The sequence below is a fragment of the Panthera tigris genome, chromosome C1 (genome assembly GCF_018350195.1).
Source record: "Panthera tigris isolate Pti1 chromosome C1, P.tigris_Pti1_mat1.1, whole genome shotgun sequence".
NCBI classification, from domain to species: Eukaryota; Metazoa; Chordata; class Mammalia; order Carnivora; family Felidae; genus Panthera; species Panthera tigris.
The window spans coordinates 138,352,193-138,374,723 of NC_056667.1; the positions used below are offsets into that span (position 1 = coordinate 138,352,193).

The window sequence follows — 22,531 nt, forward strand, 5'->3', positions numbered from 1 at the left end:
GACAAGCTTACCCACCATTGTTTGGGCACTGGTTGGAGACAAAGCAGGCCTCCGCATAGGGAGAATTGGCCCCTATGCTTACCATGTAGTAGAGGGCTGACTAGAATGCCCCTCTTCAAGAGAAGGAAGAAGCACAAGAGATTATGCTCTCAAAGATATTGAACTGATTAGGTCCTCCTTGCAAATTCATCTAAGTCACGCCTTCCTTGGCTGAGGAGAAAGTACAGGGGTAGGGAGAAGCTGAAAGTATTTTTCCTGTACTTTTCCCTCCTGAAGATTTGAGTGGAAATGTGGGGAGCACATATTTCCCCTTAACACAAAATATATAATAGACATAATATGTAGTAGTAATATTCATATTCATAATAGTATCATGAAGTAATGGGCAGTAGCTAGCCCATCATTATGTGCCGCATTGAATTGCATGCCACTCGTTTTGTACCATGGTCGGTAAAGTCTTTTAATCTGAAAACTTCTTGCCATTTATTTATTAGCTCTGAGAAATTTTCTTGTATTACTACTTCTGGATTCTTCATATTTTCATTGCACTATATAACTATGCCTGTCAGATACTTGCATGTGAATATATCCAAGTAAAAGGTAATCTAAGGGACTTTGAAAGGTACCTTTAACCAGAAGTAATTTTTGAGAGAGAGAGAGAGAGAGAGAATGAGAATGAATCCCAAGCAAGCTCTGTGCTGACAGTGCAGCAGAGCCCAATGTGGGGCTCGATCCCATGCACTGTGAGCTCATGACCTGAGCTGAAATCAAGATGCTTAATGGACTAAGCCACCCAGGCGCACCTCTCCTTACCCTTTTAAAAACGTATCTTTGGGGCACCTGGGTGGCTCATCAGTTGGGCATCTGACTTTGGTTCAGGTCATGATCTCATGGTTGGTGAGTTCAAGCCCCATGTTGGGCTCTGTGCTGAAAGCTCTGCTTCGGATTCTCTCTCTCTCTCTCTTTCTCTCTCTCTCTCTCCTCTCTCTCTCCTCTCTTCTCTTCTCTCTCTCTCTCTCTCTCTCTTTCTCTCTGCCCCTCCCCTGCTCCCGCTCTCTCTCTCTCTCTCAAAAATAAATATGTAACAATTTAAAAAATAAATAAAAACGTATCTTTGTGCACTATATAAAAATAATCTGTGCACTTAAAAGAGTATATATGTATACATATATATTCTATTTATATTTTTTAAAAATAAGTGCACATGTACACTGTTTTGTACCTTAGCTTTTCTCACTTTTTGTTAAGATAGGTGTCGTTCCCTATCAGTATACATACATCATTATCATTCATTTTTAGGGCTTCAGTCTATTCCATGTATGTACAAACCATTATATACAGTATTTCTGTATTCCCACATACATTGCTTGTTTTTATATTTTTTACTTCTTACAGTGTCACATCTAATATTCTTGTATGTGTATATTTGTCTGTTTGTATATTTATACGATAAATTCCTAGAAATAGAATTGCCAAGTCCAGGAGTAGGTGTCTTTAATTGAACTAAATACCAGTTTTAATTTCCTCCTCATGGTGTTTGAGATTTCCTTCCCCCATTCATTCCAAAATAGCATACCATCAAGTTTTAGATCTTTGTCTGTCTGATAAGTGAAATATATCTTGTTGCTGTGTTTGCATTTATTTAATTTGCTTTATGGCTTCTGAGCTTATACCTACCCAAACATTTTTCCCCTTGCATTTTCTTCTAGCATTTTTCGCATTTTATTTTTTACTATAAAATTTTGTTAAATACATCATTTATTGGTATTAGGAATGAGGTAGAATTCTAACTTAAGTTTTAAAAGGTAACTAGTATGTATAATCCCTTTTTATTAATAATCTCCTTTATCCTCAGTGATTTGAAATACCATTCTTATGATACATACACTTTGCACTTGAGTTTATTTCTAGATTCTTAATTTTCTTAGATAGCTTCTCATTATATTACCAAACTACCATGTTGATAAATATATAACATCTTTTTTTAATAATTGCTACTATTTTGGCATATATTTCATGATGTCCTATTTTTGATTTTTTAAATCTTAATTCCAGTATAGTTAACATATAGTGCTTTATTAGTTTAAGGTGTACAATATAGTGACTCACCAATTCCATATATTACTCAGTGCTCATCCAAATAAGCGTACTATTAATCCCCTTCACCTCTTACACCCATCTCCCACCACCTCCCCTCTGGTAACCATCTGTTTTTCTCTATAGTTAAGGGTCTGTTTTTTGGTTTGTCTTTCTCTTTTCCCTTTTCCTTTGTTCATTTGTTTTTTTTCCTAAATTCTACATATGAGTGAAATCATATGGTATTTGTCTCTCTGACTGTCTTGTTGCAGTTAGCATTATACTGTCTAGCTCCATCCATGTTGTTGCAAATGACAAGATTTCAGTTCTTTTTATGGCTGAATAATATTCTGTTATATATATAGCACATCTTGTTTATCTCTTCATCTATCAATGGACACTTGGGCTGCTTCCATACTTGGCTGTTGTAAATAATGCTGCAATAAATGTAGGGGTATTTGAATTAGTGTTTTTGTACTGGGGTAGATACCCAGTAGTGCAATTACTGGATCATAGGGTAGTTCTGTTTTTAACTTTTCGAGGAATCTCCATACTGTTTGCCACAGTGGCTCCACCAGTTTGCATTCCCACCAACAGTGCAAGAGAGTTCCTTTTTCTTCACATTCTTGCCAACACTTGTTTCTTGGGTTTTTTATTTTAGCTACTCTGACAGATGTGTGGTGATCTCTCATGTGGTTTTGATTTGTATTTCCCTGATGATGACTGATGTTAAGCATCTTTTCATCTGTCTGTTGGACATTTGTATGTCTTCTTTGGAAAAACATCAGTTCATGTCTTCTGCCCATTTTTTAATTGGATTATTTGGTTTTTTGATGTTAAGTTGTGTAAGTTCTTTATATATTTTGGATACTAAGTCTTTATTGAATATGTCACTTGCAGATATCTTCAGTAGGTTGTTGTGATCCTCTATTTTTAAAATAGATTAATTTTAGTTACTGCTTTTACTGTTCTGTTAAACTTTAATTCACATCTATGAATTCAGATTTTATTTTTTCTTACACTGTGCTTCCAGTCTCCGAAACCAATTTTTTGTTTTTGTTTTTGTTTTTTTATTTGAGTATAGTTGACATACGATGTATGTTACATTAGTTTTGGGTGTACCCTGAAACCAATTTTTAGATGTCTGCTCATGAGCTTCTCTTTGGTCAATGTGTTGTGATTTAGTAGTATTCTGTGGTCAAATATAAACACACTGTAACTCCATAATTTCTCCTCAGTTTGAAGAATTTTTCTTTTCTTTTCTAGCCTTTAATCTAGACAACGAGCAACCAGATTATGATATGGATTCAGAAGATGAGACCTTATTAAATAGACTTAACAGAAAGATGGAAATTAAGCCTTTGCAATTTGAAATTATGATTGACAGACTTGAAAAAGCCAGTTCTAATCAGGTACTGTACCCTTGTAAAAATGTCTCCTGTCTTAAAGTTAATCCAGTTAGTAGCTTTATTTAACATTTTCTTTAGACCTGAGTATATTGCCTTTTAAATTTCCCTGACATCTTAGAATTTCTGTTTACAGTATTCCTTGAACTGAATAATTCAGCATAATTTCTTTGAATAGGAGTATGAATAGTACTATTCTGACTTCTTGTTTGGATATAAAAATAATACTAGCTGCAATAGTATTTAATACCTTCTCGATCCTTTTCATAGGACTGTATTTGCTTGGTTGGGTCTTTAAGGCAGATATCTTATACCAAATCTGGCTTAGTTAAGCTCAGATTTATTAAGGTACTCATTATCATTTTAGTTTTACGTATATATTACTTAAAATTTTAAGTGAAGAAAAAATTATTCGCAAAGAAATAATTTTTTTAGTGGGTCATTCTAAATATGGTATAGAGAATTTAAAAGGGTATGGTCTTTTTGGAAAGCAATTAGGCAGCATATGTCAGGAACCTTAAAATGCGTGTACCTTTTGATTTAGTAATCCTACCTCTAGGAGTCATTCTCAAAAAAAATAACTGGTAAAAATGTCAGGTTTTTGAACAAGGATGTTCAGAATGACTTATGAGTTGTCTGTAGGGTAAAATATCACATAGCCATTAAAAATAATTATTTTGAATATTAACAGAAATTGCTCATTATATAATGTTAGATTTCAAAAAAGGATACAGAATTGTTTAAGTGCAAAACTCTGAGATTCATTTAAAGTGTTTACATTTATATGTGCACATTGAATAAAAGATCAAGAAAATCCAGCAAAATACCACTATTGGTTCTATTTAAGTGATAGGATTATTGGTGATTATTATGTTCTTTATTCTGTTTCTGTTTTCCAAATTTACTATAATGAGCATGTATAGATTGTTGTAATTAGATTTTAAAAATAAATTGTTTTAAAAAATAATTGCTTGGTGTATCTGTGTGGTGTATTAATATATTAATTGTTATTAATGTAGTAAGAAGTTAGAGATAAAAGTAAACATTTTATAGTAGACTGTTAACACTTTTCAGTAGTTTACCCATTACAAATTCATTATTTTCCTTTACCTCCCAACTAAAGTCCTTTAAATCCTTAAGGCATTACCAGCTATTCAGAACATTTTTCAAAACTTTTCCATTGTGAAATGCCTGCTGCATATTTAGCCTTTCTTCCAGTCTTTTCCCCCCATTTGGATGGAAAGTAATATTTGATGTGCAATCAAAAAAAGTACATTGGAAACCGAATGTTGTAAAATTCAACTTAGTTGGTTTTTTGAAAGACCATCTTTTTTTATTGGAAATTTGTTTTAATTATCAAATTGAATATTGAAAATATTCTTATTAGTGCTCACAGTTTTTCTAAGATTTTGATTACTGGCATCAGGTATAGGTTCATTTTTCTTCTTTATATGCAAACTTCTAGCAATCTTAGGTTCAGTCTTTATTTTGGTATATCTGCTATTTTTCATGATTACTCAAAAATTACTCTTGGTGGCTGAAGTTATATCCTCAGAAGCCTTCAATGCTCTGTTCTGTAATTTGCTTTCTTTCATTTCAGTCAGTAATTACTTAGTGCTTAGGTGAACAAGGGAGGTGACAGAAGTTCTGCCCTTGGGGAGTTTCTCATCTAAGTGGGGCAGGATAAACAAAACACACGTGAACAGTAATACACTTAACTGTCCACATACAATCAACACTATCCTTTTTTAGTTCTTTTTGTTCAGTGACAAGCTTCAAAGCCCTAAAATTGGGTAGGCTCAGAGCATAGTAGCACCTGCTTTTGGCAGTGTAGACAAAGGTAGAAGTTTGCCTTAGGGACAAGATAATGGTCCTGTTATTAGAACTAAGGATTAAAGATACCAAAGACTCTTCTCATTCCAGGTACCTGAACTATGGATTCACAGATTTCTTTATTTTTCCTTTTTGGCAGCTAACATAGTAGCAGATCTCAAGGCAAGGAATCAAGTTTGTGGTTAAAGCAATATTTATTAGGTTGACAGAGAAAAGACATAAAAGATAGACTGAGACAAAGCTTCTGCTCCCATCATTCTGTGGAGACTACTGCAATGAAGTCATTATTGAAAATTCCTGTTGCCAAATGCTGTGATTAATTTCAGTCCTCATTCATTTATTTTAATTGAGCTCTTTATTTCTTGAAACACCTCACCTTTGCTCTTTTGAATATACTTCATTCTCTTCTGATTTTTTAAATTATTTTCTTTGACCATTCCTTCTAATTGTCTTCTACTGAGTCCTTTTCATTAATTTCTGCAAACATCAGGGTTTCTTGAAATTCTGTTCTTGATATTCTTACCTTATGTATTTTGGGATAATATCACCTTAGCAAGCATTTTTCTGAGGGTAATAATACATATATCTTTACCCTTGACTTCCTTCTCAAGATCCAGGACTTTCTTTTTTCTCTTTTCGTGTTGCCTGTTGGCTTCTCCACCTAGATAGTCCCCAGACCTCTCAAGTTTAGCTTTTCTGACTTACTCTCTTAACTCCACATGATCCTGTACTGTATTCCTCATCTCTCCAGTGACTCCCAAAACTCACAATGATGTGGGGTTTTTTTAATCCCTTCAGTCCCTAAATTTCTAATTCTCACTCTTTTTCCACCTGTATATTGCTTGAATATTTCATCTTTAATTATCTCTTCTCTCACTTCTTCAGTCTTTCTACCTTTGCCCAAAAATATGTCATGGGTCCCTATTTCCAAGAGAAGCCTTTCATTCGACCTCATATTTCTCTATAAAATACTACCCTGTGTCTTTCCTCTTTTTTTTTTTTTTTGTCACCAGTTAAATTTTTAAAAGATTAGCTGTATTGTTTAACTCTTACCCATACTACAATCCATTTCAGTTTACTGAAATTGCACCCAGGGCACCATTGACCTTCTCATTGTCATCCATCCATTTCAGCCTGTATCCTACTAAATGTCCCTAGAGTAGTGGGTGCTGTTGACCTCCACATTTCTTGAGTCTTGTCTTCTTTCTTCATCTTCTCTTCCGTTTTTCCTCTACATCGTGTTTGTTGCTGTTTCCCTCAGTATCTGTCCTCAGAATTTATGCTTGTATCTTAAGCTATCAACACAGGCACTCCCAGATGGAGTATTTTATGATTCTCTCATATATTTTAATGCACTAATATTCAGTTCTAAAGTTCTTACGTTGTTCACTTATTGTTTAAATTGTATTTGCCTTGCGTCCATTGCCATATTGTAAGTTTCTGTAGGTAGTGGTTTTATCAGTTTTTTTCCTGTCTTCCCCACAAGCTATATAACACAACGGTGGACTGATAGGAGTTGATTATTAACTACTTATTGCTTAATTGACTATATTAAAAAACATTAATTTTATGCATAATTTATTCATTTGTGTATTATAAATGTGTTTATTGAAATTGCTAAGCCATAAATCTGTATGTAAGCAAACTAAATGATCTTTGTCTTCATGGAGCTAGTAGTAGTCTAGAAGAAAAGCCCACTAGTAGAATAATTTTTAATCTCCTCACCTCCGGGCCCCCAAAGTAAGGAAACCAAACAACTCAGAGCTGTCTTAAAAATAATAAATTTTACCACAGACCTTTTTATCAAGTAAATAGTGGTCTCCACTGCTTTCTGGTAGAAAGTGTTAAATGGCAGAAGTTTTTTCTTAAGATAGAAAAGTAGTAAGATTCTGATTTTGTGGATATTTAATCATGTGTCATAATTTGAGACTGTGCAAATAGTTTTTGCCCACTCAAATTGATGCTGTCACTGTGATCATAATGATGCCAGTGACACTAATTGCCTTAGAATAGCTAAAGATACTTTTAACAGAATGGTTAAAATAAAAATTTACTGTATAGCAACATAAAAACATCAGTCAACTGAGAAAATACAGTTAACACTGGAAAGAAAGGTCAGGATCTTTAACTGTAAACAATGTATTGAATTCTTGGTACCTGAGATATAAAGAGGGTATGTATCAACCAGGCAGAAGGACATTTCTAGAAGGAACAAGAAGTACCAGAGAAGGAGACCTGAGGCAGTGTTTTAATCCCATGACACTTCCTGCAGGAGGATGGGAAGCAGTGTTATTCTGGTAGTAATGTTGGATAAGAAACTCATCACCGCTCTGCAGCTTGATGGAAAGAAACCTATCCTCCTCCACACTCTAGAGTTAGAGTATAATTAGTGAAGGGTACAAAATTTTATCAGAAGCAGAATGACCACAAACAGCTGAAGGTGTGTAGCATATCACACCATTGGTCCCCAGAGCACATGAGAGCTGCTCGTAATGTTATGATGCTGTAAGCATGAGGTCGAGTTTTTGTTTTTTGGTTTTTGTGTTTTATTAAGGTGTGTTTTTTTTAATTATTCTTTTTTTTTTTTTAAGTTTATTTATAGAGAGTGAGCAGGGGCGGGGCAGAGAGGGAGAGAATCCCAAGCAGGCTCCACGCTGTCAGTGCAGAGTCCGACGCAGGGCTTGATCTCATGAACTGTGAGACCATGACCTGAGCAGAGATTGAGAGTCAGACGCTTAACCGACAGAGCCACTCAGATGTCCTGAGGTAGAATTTTACTGGATCCAGAAAGTTTGATTCTTAATCTACCACTGGCCTTGTAGACTTTGGGCCATTCCAGAGAACTTGAGCTAACGGAGTTGCCCATTTAAAGTGATGTTTGGAAATATTGCTGCTTTTGGTTTGGTCTCTTATTCCAGGCTGTGGCCCTCCACTTTAAAGACCAAGTTACTCAGACTCTCAGATGAGTTGAAGCTGACTCCACTGAGACATTGAATAAGCCAAAGTATGGCCACATATAATTTCATTACACTAAAAGTAATCATTACATGGACTAGAATACTTGAGTTGACATTGTCAGTGTATTCTCTTCCTGTGGCCAATCTTGGCAGCCAAATTATAATAAGAAACCAACTAATTAACCCTGGTAATCACCATCACAGGACTGGAAATCCAAATGATTATTGCATTTATTCTATGAAGTTATACCAGTATGAGAAATCAGAGATCAAATTTATTTGGTAGGTCATGCCGTCTTCCATTGACTTCATATAACCCTCATATTGATTCATATGTTGATCTTACAGTTTCACTGAGAAAATTTTTCCCTTAATTTCTGAGTTTAAGGGAAACATTTGTTAGATATCTCAGCTTGTTTTGAAAATGAATCTTCATTTCCAAAGTGATAAAGTAGAAAGATTGTGATAACAGCACTTCGTTGAAGTTTTCCAGCCTTAACTCCATGATCTTTTTCTAGAGTTCCCTGTAAATGGGTATAAATGGGTATGGATAACCCATAATCCATCCTGCTCAAGCTGATCAGTCTTCACAAGGAACAAGGAAACATGTGACCAAGCAAATTTTTACAAACCTTAGTTTGAGATATGTCAACATTATGTTGACTGTATTGATAACAGAGAAGGACATCCTTGAGATACCTGTGTCAAAACTCCAAGGGGAATCATCTGAGGGCTGCTGTCACAGACGTAACAATGTTATTAGCAGAATGAGTGTTGAGAACAAGGATTCTCTAGTACTAAAGTAGCTTCGCTAGAAGAATTGCCTTTATATGTAATTCATACAAGAAATTCAAGATTGCTTAATGTTGAAACCTCTGGAAACATGCTAAGTTTATTCTTTCACAGTTTCAAAAGAAAGTTGTTATGTTAGTTGCAGTATATTGGAAAATATTAATCTTTCATTGTAGATAGATATAGAAAGAAACCTTCTGTATCTTCTGGTTTCTGTTGGAAAACAAAAGCACAGAAAGAACCTAGTAGACTGTTGAAAACTAGATCTTCAAATGTATAGAATCACAGATTATCAGATTTTTGATGGACCCGAGGTGTCTTCTAGTCCAAGACTTACCTGAGGCGTAGATCTGTTGCAGTCTTCCCAACTACTGTTCATTCAGTCTTCTTAAGTATTTTAAGTTGTGGTTCTTACTACCTCTCAGGGCAAAATGTAAATTTTTGAATGAATCTCCTTATTAACAAATCCTTTGTTAGATTGAATTGAATTCTGTTTTCTGCGATCGTGATGTCTGATCATCGTTAGACTGATCATAGTTTAACTTTGATTTCTCATTTTCAAACATAGTTGATGACAATTTGTGTTTTTCATTTAGCTTGTAACACTTCAGGAAGCAAAACTGCTGCTAAACGAAGATGATTACCTTATTAAAGCTGTGTATGACTACTGGGTAAGAAAACGTAAAAACTGTAGAGGGCCGTCCCTCATTCCTCAGATAAAACAAGAGAAAAGAGATGGCTCCACCAACAATGACCCTTATGTTGCCTTTCGGAGGAGAACAGAGAAAATGCAAACTCGAAAGGTAATGGGCAAATTAGATTTAATTAGTATGCCTTAATAGTATTTAAGATCAATTTTTTTCTGCTAATAATTTCAATAATTTTGAATACCTTGAACATAAAGAGGAGCTAATAACATTGTTGAATTGAACCAAATGTTAGAAATCCTGCTCTTCAGTAGCTTCTGTTGGTACAATAACCAATATCCATGCCCTTTATAGTCTCCTGATTTTACCATTTCAGACTTACAGTTGAAGTAGTAAAAGGAATTCTCTATCTTTATATATCTCAGAAATTTGAGCTCTTCAGTAAACTATACATTTTATACATATCCTCTTGTTTGGGAAGCTTAAGAGCTTATAGCTCTTTTGAAACCATATTCTAATTCTTGGGTATAAAAAAGAACTTGACTCCCTTTAGCTACTGTGGGGTCATGGGAAGGAAGGAAAGGTTCTTTTCAAGCCTGTTCTTCCCATAGTCAGAAGTAACAGTGGAATCTTTTTCTTCTTTTCTGAGTTGTCAGTTGTGTCAGATTTCTAATTGATGAACTTGTCCGCATCTGCCTTTCACAAGCAGTGTGAGCCAGAATTTTACATAAGAGAAACAGGGTTTCATGCTGTGGAATGATATGTTATAGAAGAAAGTGTTATTGTACAGGTGGTGTTCATTGTCTTCTATTTCTCATAATTAACAGTAAACACCATAGACAATAACACATTCTCTAGCGTTGCAAAAAATTAGAACATATAAATGTAAAAGCCATGAGGAATTATGATGGGAGGCAAAGCCTTTTCTATGGATTCCTGTTTCTCCTAACATGAAAAGCTTGTCCTTGTCAGTTGTGAATGTAACAGCTGTGAAACGTAACAGCTGCCAGGAATAGTATATTTTAGGAAAAATTCTACTACTGGTTAATAACCAGTTCCTGTAAGTCTGTCTTAGATGTCCCAAGTTTAGATGACATTGCCTAAACCAGGCTAAGTTTTCAACTTGGCGTTTTAGTTCTTAGATAAGATATTCTGAGATATTTTATGAAAGTGTAACATCTTGCTTAGAAAAGACTGGGATGAGGTAAATTTGTAAATATAGGCGATTAGACATGAGGAAGAGGAAGTTTACCTGAATCGTTGAAAAATATGAACTAGTAATTGCTTTTTAAAAGAAATGTAATTAATTCAGATACATTCCTAAACAGACTTTTAGCAGTGTTTTTTTGAAGGAAGTATACCATTAGGCTTCTTTCAGTGAGTGGGTGTGAAGAACTGAAAACTAGGGAGTATTTATTGACATGTAAACAACATTTTAAATGTTTAAATCAGCTTTATTCTTAAATAGGTTAAATCACTGTTTTCTAACCAGTGCATATTGGGAATTGCTAGTAGTGCATTCCAATGTATAGGCGCTTTCATTGTGCAATAACTAGTATTGCTTTTTCCTGACACTCTGATTTCTACCCTTTCTCTTGCCTGTTATTTTCACCTTCCTCTGCAGAGTGGTACATTTTCTTTTCCAGTAGTCTTTTTATTCCTCTCTGTTTTCAATTTTGGGACCAAAGACTTTTCCCCTTCACGCACACTGATGCTGCTTCAAAATGTTTATGGTTCAAAATGAGAAAGTTGGGAACGCAGTCAACAGTGAATACCCCTAGATGTTCCAGAGGTGGGCAAGCACTGGGAGCTGCAAAAATGAATATTGCTAGCAAAGGTTCTCTACTTTTTTGTTTCCACAGATTGAAAACACGTGCATAGCTACATACAGAGGTGCTAAAATAAAGGACTTCTGAAATATTTGCTTGGCAGGCTAGAATTTAATTTTAATTTGGTAAACTAATACTTAATTTGGGAGTGCTTAAGTACTTTTAGGACATTCTTAAATGAGACAGTCTTAAGGCACCAACATGCCTGAAAGTGCTGATTGGGAAGTCTTAAATCAGCATGTGTGTTTAATATGTTTAACCCCATATATACAACTGTTAACATCTGTGCTTTCTCTCCTCCCTCTCTGTGGCCCAGAATAAACGAGAAAGACAAGAGAGGAAACTCAAAGTAGTTGTTCTCAGTCTGGCCACATGTAACAATCTCCTGTGAATTATCCTTGGTTATAAAAAGGTCTACAGTTAAATCTAAAGTGCAGCAGTTTGAGAACTACTTCCCTGAAGATTGGGCAGTAGGTCAGAACTATAATATGTAACTGGGAATAGGGAAAAAAGAGTTGGTCCAGAGCAGAGACCATTGTGAGGAACGGTAAAGGAAGTGAATAGATTTGAAAACAGGGATAGGGCCATCTTAAAAGCACAGAAAAGATATCAGTATGAATTCATTGTTTTTAATATTGGTATAGTCAGATATAGATCTGTGAATGTATGTGTACATACATATATTACAGGTGTATTTCCTAGCTCTGTTCGCTGAGTCTAGAAGCAATAATACTCAGTAGCAGTGAGCATGCCTAGCATGTACATCTTGATTTTTAAATGCCATTTTCCATCAAAAAGAACCAGAAATCCTTAGAAAAATAGTGTTTCCAGGTCTAGGGCTGGGAAATATAAAGATACGCTTGGAACATTCTGTTATGCCAGAAAGTAAGACTGTTGATTAAAGATAAAAGCATGTTGGACCCATGTCAGAAGGCCTCAAGAGCCAGCTTGAAGGGACTCTACTAACCAGATGTGGGAAAGTTTTAAATGTCAAAATAAATAATGAATAACCCATAGTAACCCATGAGTCCATACTAATATAAATGGATGGATGGATGGATGGATGGATGGAGGGTGGGAGGGAGGGACGGATGGATGAATGGATGGTTGGTTGGTAGACTGACTGATAAAAGAGAAGGGAACACTTTTCCTTACAGTAGAACTTTAAAATTTCCAAGTTTCAGTAGAATGATGAAGTTTGAAAATCACCATTGGGCCGCCACGATAGTAATAATTGTTTCAGGCAAAAGTTAGAATCAGTGGATACTACATTAGTGGTAGGAAATTTGGTGAGAAACAAGGTATGTAATCCTACAGTGTCCTTTTTAATTAAAAATAGTAATTTGACTAAAGGAACCTGATAGCATCTTAATCAAGGGATAAAAATTACCATCAACAGTAATGGGACAAATAGGTATCATTTAACTCCTGATATAAGAGAGGGATACAATGATCACTTTTGTGATAATCCTATGAAGAATACATAACCTGAATTTAATTGTGGGAAAACATTGAAGAAACCCATAGTGAGGAACATCCTACAAAATAAGTGGCCTCTATTTAAAAATGTCAAGACTAGGATCACTGTAGAAAGTCAAAGGAACTATTCCAAATTATAGGACGTTAAAGAGACATGACAGCTAAGTGCAATTGTGATCCTGAATCAGACCCTAGACCAGGAAAAAATTTACTGTTATGAGTGAATTTAATAATAAAAATAATTGTCCTGCTAATATCCTTTATAGCATCAATTACATAAACATATAAAAATACATATTTAACAATTATATTTATTGCTATAAAGGACATTAGTAGGACAATCAGTGAAATATGAATAAAGTGTTTAGATAATACGATAACATCAATGTTAATTTCCTGATTTCAATAATGGTTACTGGTTATATAAGAGAGTATCATTGTTTCTAGAAAGTACATATTAAAGTGCTTAGAGATGAAGGGACAGTACACATCCCAATCATTCTCAAAAAATGTTTTTTAAATAGGGGTACGTGGGTGGCTCAGTCAGTTAAGCATCCGACTCTTGATTTTGGCTCAGGTCATGAGCTCACAGTTGGTGAGTTTGAGCCCCACATTTCTCTCTCTCTCTCTCCCTCTCCCTTTCTCTCTCCCCCTCCCTCTCTCTGTCTGTCTCTGTCTCTCTCTCTCTCTCTCTCTCTCTCTCTCTCTCTCAAAATAAACTCTAAAAAAATATGCTAATTTTGCATATTTGTGTATGTGTTTATTATACATTCATGTGTATGTGCCTTAGTCCGTTTAGGCTGCTGTAACAAAAAACACCATAGACTGAGTGCTTTAAACAACAAATATTTATTTGTCACAGTTCTAAAGGCTTGAAGGTCCTAGATACAGGTACTAGCAGATTCAGTGTCTGGTGAGGGCCTACTTGCTGATTCAGAAGTGATCATCTTACTGTGTCCTCACATGGTGGAAGGAGCAAGAGAAAGAGCTCTTTGGGGTCTCTTTTATAAGAGCACAAATTCATTTGTGAGGACTCCTCCCTCATGACCTAATCACCTCCCAAAGGCCCTACCTCTAAATACCATCACATTGGGGCCTTGGAGTTTCAAAATGAATTTTCAGAGGACACAAACATTTCAGTTCCTCACAACATAGACTAAATAAATACATAGAGATAAAACAAATGTAAAATAACAAATAACATTTGAGCAATCTGGATGAAAATACAGAAGAATTCTTCATACCGGTTTTTTAACTTTATGTAAATATGAAATTATTTCAAAATAAAAAGTAAAAAAACAGTAGAGAGGACTAGAGAAAGGAAAAATTAGTAAGGGTAGTTAATTTGGGCCTAAAGAGAGCAGAAAATGAATGGTTAAGACAGGGCAGAAGCATATAGTCCACAAAAAACAGTGAAGAGGGGGGTGATCTTAAAAGGTTCTGGTGCACTTTTGAATATTGTTCAGCTGGCATGTAGCCTTATATTATTACTCGTCTTTTGAATCTGTATGTCTCATTCTTACTAGACTGTAAGCCTTTTGAGGATAGGGGACATGTGCAGTACTCTGTACAGGGGAACACTTTAATATTTGCTCTTGGTAATGTTAATTTTTTTTCAGTTGGGAGGTATTTCTGCCTGCTTGCCAAGTTTTCTTGCTTAAAACCATGCTGTAGATTTTGCCTTTTGTCACATAGTACTGAAGGGGTAAAAAAATTAATTTCCTTTTGATGAAATAAAAGAATGACTAATATAACATTTAAAATACTTGGTACGCAGTACCTTAATGAGATTTAGTTTAGGTTATGTTTTATAAGTGATGATTAAGTTTCAAATACAAGAAACTATACATTAAAGAAAAAAGTAAAACTTTGAATCTTTAAGTTTTATTTTCTCTTTTATAATCCTCCAATATGAAACCTGGCTTCAGGTTCTTTCTAATGTCATTGTATTATTAACTCAAGGATGGGAAGATTGCTTAAGTGCAGTGTCTGGATACATAGAATGAGAGGTGGTAATGGTCTGTTTTTAAACAAATAGTTCCATGCCTACTATAAATATTCTGTGGTTATTTGATTAAACACAATATTTTATATTAACAGTAACTTTTATGCAAATAGTTGCTAATTACAACTGAGCCTTCTTTCATTATTAAGCAGGACTTTGATTTGGAGTGGTTCAAATTAAATCTCAGGCTTCACAGTGGGGCCTTCTTAACAACACTCTGAAATTTAGAGTTTTCACTTGTTTTCTGCCCTGCGGTGAGGTGTTATTACTTTGAAACATGACAGTCCAGTTCTTTGAGATACTTTATATCCTACTTTCAGTTTTATATCTGAGTTTCTGATAGGAAGTTTTGCTTGTCATTGTCATCGTGAGTGTTTACATTGTGGTATATTGAACCTTCCAACCTGCAGTTACAGAGGTGAATGATAGAGACCCATTTTGGCTTTTTTTTTTTTTTTTTTTTTTTTGGTAGGTAACCTTGCTTTAACAGAACTGTTTCTGTCACTGGAAAATGCCTTGCATCAATTTCAATGGGCTGCATTTTCTGATTGATACACTAGGTTTTATTTCAGGCAGACTTTTAAAAATGTGTGTACGTTGGAATTATCCCTTCTATCATTCCATCTTTTCAACAGTGGGCAGCATTTTTTTTTAATATTTGAGAGATACTTGCTTGTACTTCTGTTTTCAGAGTTAAATAGGTTCTCTTATGTAGTTGCTGTTTAAGATGATTTTTAACATTTTTATATTTAATACTTTTTTAACATTTTGCTTTATGCAACAGTTTTGGATCTCATAAGATTTTGTTGAATGAAAATGGAAATGTTGATGATTGGATTGTTTATTCTTCTAAAATTGTTGTTTTCAACAGAATCGTAAGAATGATGAAGCCTCTTATGAAAAGATGTTGAAATTGAGACGAGAGTTTAGTAGAGCCATAACAATTTTGGAAATGATTAAGAGAAGAGAGAAAACAAAACGAGAATTATTGCACTTAACCTTAGAAGTTGTGGAAAAAAGGTAACCTTGCTGCTGTTGTATACTAACGGTAGCTTTAGCTAAATGATGGTCAGAATATAACCAAATGATTTGTTTTATTTTTTGCCATGCTTTAAAACAGTTAAAATGGATTCTTAAATGAAATCTACATTTTTTGAAGAATCCGGGTATTGCCAGTTTTTTTTAAGTTAGATTATCAGTTTGGATTGCGAATTTGGGGTATATTTTTGTGTGTATTATGTATAGATCCTCTAATATACTTAATTTTTTTTTCAGAATCCTTTAGTTTTATTAGAAAAGAATCTAGAGATCATTTTGTCCATCCTTTTTATTAAAGTTTCTATTAAAATTTGAGGGAAATGAATGTTTAAATGATTTTATTTTCTAACTAGGTAGAAAACATTTTTTGTTTCAACGCATTTTATAAATGTGTCTCTAATGCAGTAGTCCTTTTCCTGCATAACTAAATAGACTAAACTACACCTGACAGAATTTTATGTGATTCCTGAGGTAAGCATTCTAAACATCATTTCCAACACTGTTTGAAAATATTAAATATATGAGAAATTTGTCTTCTGTATACCTTAGAGGGTTTTTTGGTTTTTGTCTTACTATATCCCGAATATGAACTTATTTATTCCTGTAAATTTTCTTTCAAGAATAATCTTTTTTTAAAAGAATAATCTGATTAATTAATTAGTTGTGTTCTAGTTAATTGCGATATCATTGGGTTTTTTTTTTTTCTAATTTATTTTTCAACTACAAAACATTTTCTTATATTTTGTGACCTTTTCAAGATATCATTTGGGAGACTATGGCGGTGAAATCCTTAATGAAGTGAAAATCAATAGATCAGAAAAAGAGTTATATGCCACTCCAGCAACTCTTCATAATGGAAATCATCACAAAGTCCAAGAATGTAAAACTAAGGTGAATATCCTCTGGGGAGAAGCACATATGATAATATTGTTTAGACAATTAAGGGTTTCATCAGCTGTCTTAGTATAGTTTGATTAAAGAAGAAAGTGATTAACATGCGTTAGTTTTTACTATTGCTAGGAATTTTTACATACATATTAACTCATTAATCGTTATAGCAGCCCATTGACACAGATTTTATCTCTGAGTGACTTCTAGATTATATAGCTAATAAGTGGCTGATTCAAGATTTAGGTCTAACACCAAAAACCATGTGCTTTTCACTGTGCTATCTGCTTCTCTAGAGAATATGGGTAATTAAAGTTGAGTTGTTGTCACTAGCCTTAGCGAATCCTGCGTTGTAGTGGCAGGCATCAAAATCTAAGATTAAAGCTTTCTTCATTGAGACTATTTATTATTGAAAGTTATTCTTAGTTTCATTATCACTTCCAGAATCAACTGCTATCTACTTTGAGTGATTTGAAGAAGTCCTGTAACTTCCAGATGCTATTTTCTTCTCTAATAAAGAGCCAGATTCAGTGATTATTTAAGTCTTTTAGACTTCAAGAAATTGTATTTATTCAGTATTCACTTGGTACATTAATTAAAGTATTCATTAATAAAACCTTTAAGGAGCTTAGATTTAACTAAGAAATAGGTATTGACTGAGCATTTAGACAGTGGAACTTTGTATATAGCAAGATTTAAAAAGCAACATAGGGTGTTTGTGGAAAATTCATCTTTTAAAAATGTACACAATTCTTACTTTTCCTGGGTTCGTTGTTAAAGGTCAAAGAAGAATGTGGAGCAGGAAGACTCCTCCTTTAATCAGCTGATGTCAATTCAAACACAAAAGTTCTTTCTTATTAATCACAGGCATCTAGCCCACCTACTTGATTCTTTTTAAAACACACTTGCCTCTATAGCCAAAAATGTTATCAGTGCAATAAATGTTATTTTCTAAGTTATTTTTTAAAATCCATTTTATATAAACCAATGCTTTTTCCAAGTATATGATTGGTAGAGAAGATAAAACTCAACCTGAAATTACTGACAGAATCAGCCTTTCCTATATTTTAGGTTTTTATTTTAGATCATCTGTAGGAAAAACACTCAGAATGTTTACTAGTGTTAGAGATACGTTTGCTCATTCATTGTTGATCCACCCCATTACACGTAGCTAACTTTATTTATCTTGTCACACATCCCACCTTAAAATATAGGTAGTTTCGAAGAGGGTGAGGTTCTCTTTTTGATGCCATAGATTTAACCATTGTAGGAAACCTAGCTATATCACTAAATAATTTGCCATTTAAGCAACATTTTCATTGTATGTACCATTTTTGACCCTGCAGTAGTTTTAACAAAAATGTGGACTACACGGGAAAATGTAGAACCTCTTAAATATTTTTTCACTTCAATATTGCTTGTACTTTGGTGCTCTATTAGAACAATCATTCCCAAACTTTTTAAGTAGTAGAACCCTATTTATTAAGAGGAATACCACTATGTATGTCAAAACAGATAGTAACAGAGCTTCTCTGCTGAGGGGTGGAAAGCAGGGGGCGCTGGAAACCCACCCCATCTGTCAGTCTGGTTGCCAGATGACCTCTAAAGTGCTATCACAGAACTCTAGGGTACTTGAGAACAGTTTGATTACTGTTCAGTTGAGGTAGTAATTCTAAAAAAGCGAAGTTTTTTCTAGTTAATAAACTCATTTTCCTCAAAAAGATTACCAGCCATAGACATTTTTAAAAATTGAAAGCAAGTGTAGAAATAAATTAATGAATTTATAATCTAATTCAAGTTATTTTTCAAATAAATTTATTAATCATTAATACAGTGGATTTAAATAAAATTAAAATTAAATGTAAGTACTTTTAAATGCTGGACTGCATAATAATAGAGTAATTTATTTAAATCACTAACATCATAGTTTAAGTATAAATAACAATATAAAAAGCAAATTTAGGTACCATTATTATTTTTAATCACAACTTGAAAAAAGTAAAACATTTTTCAATTTATGACCACAATTTTTGCATATTAAAAACAGTAAATAAAATCACCTCCTGGGTAAAAATGTATGTTTTTCAAAGAGCAGTATAGTTTTTCATGATTTCTAAAATGATTTTCATTTCTTCCTTTTGGGGGAAAAATCGTCATGTAAACAGCACCCTCATCATTTGTCTTTGAAAGAAGAGGCTTCTGATGTGGTTCGTCAAAAGAAGAAGTACCCAAAGAAGCCTAAAGCAGAGGCTTTGATAACATCTCAGCAACCCACTCCTGAGACATTGCCTGTGATCAATAAGAGTGACATTAAGCAATATGACTTTCACAGCTCAGATGAAGATGAATTTCCACAGGTGCTTGTTTTAAAACTATTTTAAAGACATTTCCTTCTAGTCTTTTATATTGCTATATTTTAAAACATAATTGACCTCTTAGTTTTGATTCTTACTTTCTTCACCTAATGTTGTATAGCATAAACATTTTCCACATTATTTATGTAGCCACTCATGTGGTATTTACTTTCCATTATGTTCTCTCAGTTGGATAGAATTTATTCTCTGGAATATTTAGGTGGTTTTCAGTGTTCTTTTTTATAAAAATGAATGTTTCTATTTTTTCCATCTGTATTTAAAGTAGATTATTAGAAATGAAATTGCTGGGACACCTGGTGGCTCAGTTGGTTGAGCGGCCAACTTCAGGCCATGATCTCAACGGTTCATGAGTTCGAGCCCCACGTCAGGCTTTCTGCTATCTGAGCAGAGCCCGCTTTGGAATTTCTGTTCTTCTCTCTCTCTCTCTCTCTCTCTCTCTCTCTCTCTGCCTCTCCCCCATTCACATTCACATGCATGCTCTCTCTCTCACTCTCCCTCCCTCTGGCTGTCAAAAATAAGTACACATTAAAGAAAAAAAAATGGAATTACTGAGGGGCATCTAGGTGCCTTAGTTAAGAGTCCAACTCTTGGTTTCAGTTCAGGTCATGATCTAATAGCTGATGAGTTTGAGCCCTGCTTCAGGCTCTGCACTGACAATGTAGAGCCTACTTGAGATTCTCTCTCCCTCTCTCTCTGTGCTTACTCTCTCACAAAATAAATAAATAAACTTAAAAAAAGTAGAATTACTGAACCAAAGATTATCAATATTTTAAGATACTTAATACATAATTGTAAATATTCACCAACAATAACCAACAATAATTTTTTTAACAATTTTTTAGCATTTTATTTTGCAATTTTTAATGTAAACTTTGCTAATTTGGGCAATAACTATTTATATTTTTTTAATGTTTATTTATTTATCTAAAGAGAGAGGGAGAGAGAGAGTCCGAAGCAGGCTCCACACTCAGCATGCAGCCTGATGAAGGGCTCAAGATCACGACCTGAGCCAATATCAGGAGTTGGACATCTAACTGACTGAGCCACCCTGGCGCCCCTGGCAATAATCATTTAATTATAAAGATTCCAAAGAACTAATGCAAATTGTAAATCATGAAGATAATTCTTTGATTTATATTGCAACAGTTTATAGCAAGATGTTTGCAATTTTAAAAATCTTTTTTTTTTTTTAAGTTTTTGTATTTATTTTGAGAGAGAGCATAGGAGGGGCAAAGAGAATCATAAGCAGGCTCTGCACCATCAGCACAGAGCCCACCCAGTATGGGGCTCAAACTCATGAAACCACAAGACCGTGACCTGACCTGAAGTTGCTTAACCAATTCAGCCACCCAGGTGCCCCTGAAATTTTAAATTCTTAATTTCACTTTCACAAGTGCTGTTTTTAAAACAAGACCTTTATGTATCAAAGGATGAATTTTAAAAGATAAATACATATTTATAGTTTAGCACCTGGTCTAGCAACACCCTCTTTTTTCTTGTCTATATGGTATAATCAATGTAAAGAGAATGCTATAACAAATACATTTTATTATATTTTAACATTTTTATTTCATTGCTTTAAGAGAAAAAAAGTTCTAACCAACATTACAGACGTTTGGAAACAAACTGTTTTATAAAACACTTTATGGTTGTAACTATTTAAAATGTAGAATCGTAAAATGTATTCCCTTTGACTAGACTATGTGTTTTTTTTACTCTTTTATCACTAATTTAGTTTTTCTATCCCAGATATTTTAGCATTCATATGTATTGTAAAATGCACAAATACAGGTTTTAATTTAGTACGTGCTTGAAAAGCACTTAATGAAATAATTGATTACTTTTGTCAAAGGATCATCCAGTTAGACTCAGTGCATTAAAGAGCCACGGGATATTAATTAGGTGGCCATTTTGGAGGAATGAGGAAAATAATGTCCGAACACATAGTAGTTTTCCGATAGAAAGTGTAGGGAGGGCTTCTAGGCAGAGGAAACAGCATGTAAGTGAGAATTGCTTGCAGTTTGGCATTACTGGAGCATAAAATACAAAGGGGAAGAGAGGTTGAACAGAATGATGCTTGCAGTAGTAGCCAGGTGGCAGATGGCTTCTATCTACCATTATACACACTAGAACATTATTAAAGAACCTTAAGTAAGAATATGACATGGTTTCAGTATATATTAATAATAGCCTTATATTGGTGTAACTGAAGAGAGCCTTTAAAGTTTTGCTGTACACTCCCAGCTCTTAAGAATGACACCAGGGGATATTATGACCTATGGAAACTTTTCCTTTAGTGCTGGAATAAGTCCATCCTCCTGATAGTGGGACACACTTACATATTAGTCATATATTCCTCTTGCATTAGGGGACTTTTGTTCCTATTCTAAATTCTTGTGTTTATTCATATAGTCCCCAGCCTTCAAACCCACATCAAAATTTCAAATTATATTTTGAAACTTTTAAGTTCCTCTTGAGTCCTTTTACTGGGTCTTTGACAACTCTTATCAATTTTTATAATGGTATCCCCTGTCACTGAAGAATAAGTATTTACCTATACAGTTGGATATCATTCAGTGAGGCAGCTATTTAGGCTGGAACTCTTACAAAATCAGGATTTTATTGCTAAAAAGATCTGTAAAATAATGATGTGCTGCTTCTTTGTCCAGTAAACAAGGAAAAAGAGAATAGGGAGACTTAAGAGAATAGACATTTTAACCAGATTCTCCAACTGATTTGCAACAGAGCAGAATTAAAGCCCTGTCTTTTCTTAATCACACTTCTGATTCTCCTAATGTCCGCTCTCTCTTCCTGTGTCTCAGACTAAATCCTCGAATCCACTCCTGAAGAATGGTGGTCGGGAGGAAGGGGTGGTATATTTTATGCAAAGAATTTCTGAGATTTTGTGACACTTCCCCTGTGTGTATTTTAGAAGAGGTAGAGGATTTGCAAAGGAACCAAAGTATAAAATTCACATTGGGGATTTCCTTTCAAATTTCAGGTTTGGGGCTTGGTTCCACGGGAAGAAGAATCAGCCCCAGCTTACTGTTTCTGTGTCTCCCCCATAGGGTTGGTGGAGGTATATTGGAACCTCACCAAATGCCTTTCTCCCCTGGATGACCCTGCTCAGTGGTAATTACCACAGTTTGGAAATAATGTGGAGAACACATTTTTCCTCTCAAAATAGGAAGAGAGGGATTTGTGAG

At 34.4% G+C, this 22,531-nt stretch overlaps 1 protein-coding gene across 3 annotated transcripts in view; it reads left to right on the forward strand.

Annotated features, from left to right (window-relative positions):
- EPC2 (enhancer of polycomb homolog 2) overlaps nucleotides 1–22,531 on the forward strand; it is a 121,190-nt gene that overhangs the window by 78,263 nt on the left and 20,396 nt on the right. For 2 of the 3 annotated variants that reach the window (XM_007078544.2, XM_007078545.2), the window contains exons 3-7: nucleotides 3,343–3,488; nucleotides 9,661–9,867; nucleotides 15,896–16,044; nucleotides 16,821–16,953; nucleotides 19,116–19,307. In XM_007078544.2, the coding sequence (XP_007078606.1) occupies nucleotides 3,343–3,488; nucleotides 9,661–9,867; nucleotides 15,896–16,044; nucleotides 16,821–16,953; nucleotides 19,116–19,307 (827 nt within the window). The remainder of the gene's footprint in view (nucleotides 1–3,342; nucleotides 3,489–9,660; nucleotides 9,868–15,895; nucleotides 16,045–16,820; nucleotides 16,954–19,115; nucleotides 19,308–22,531) is intronic. The other variant, XM_007078546.2, reaches the window with a different exon arrangement.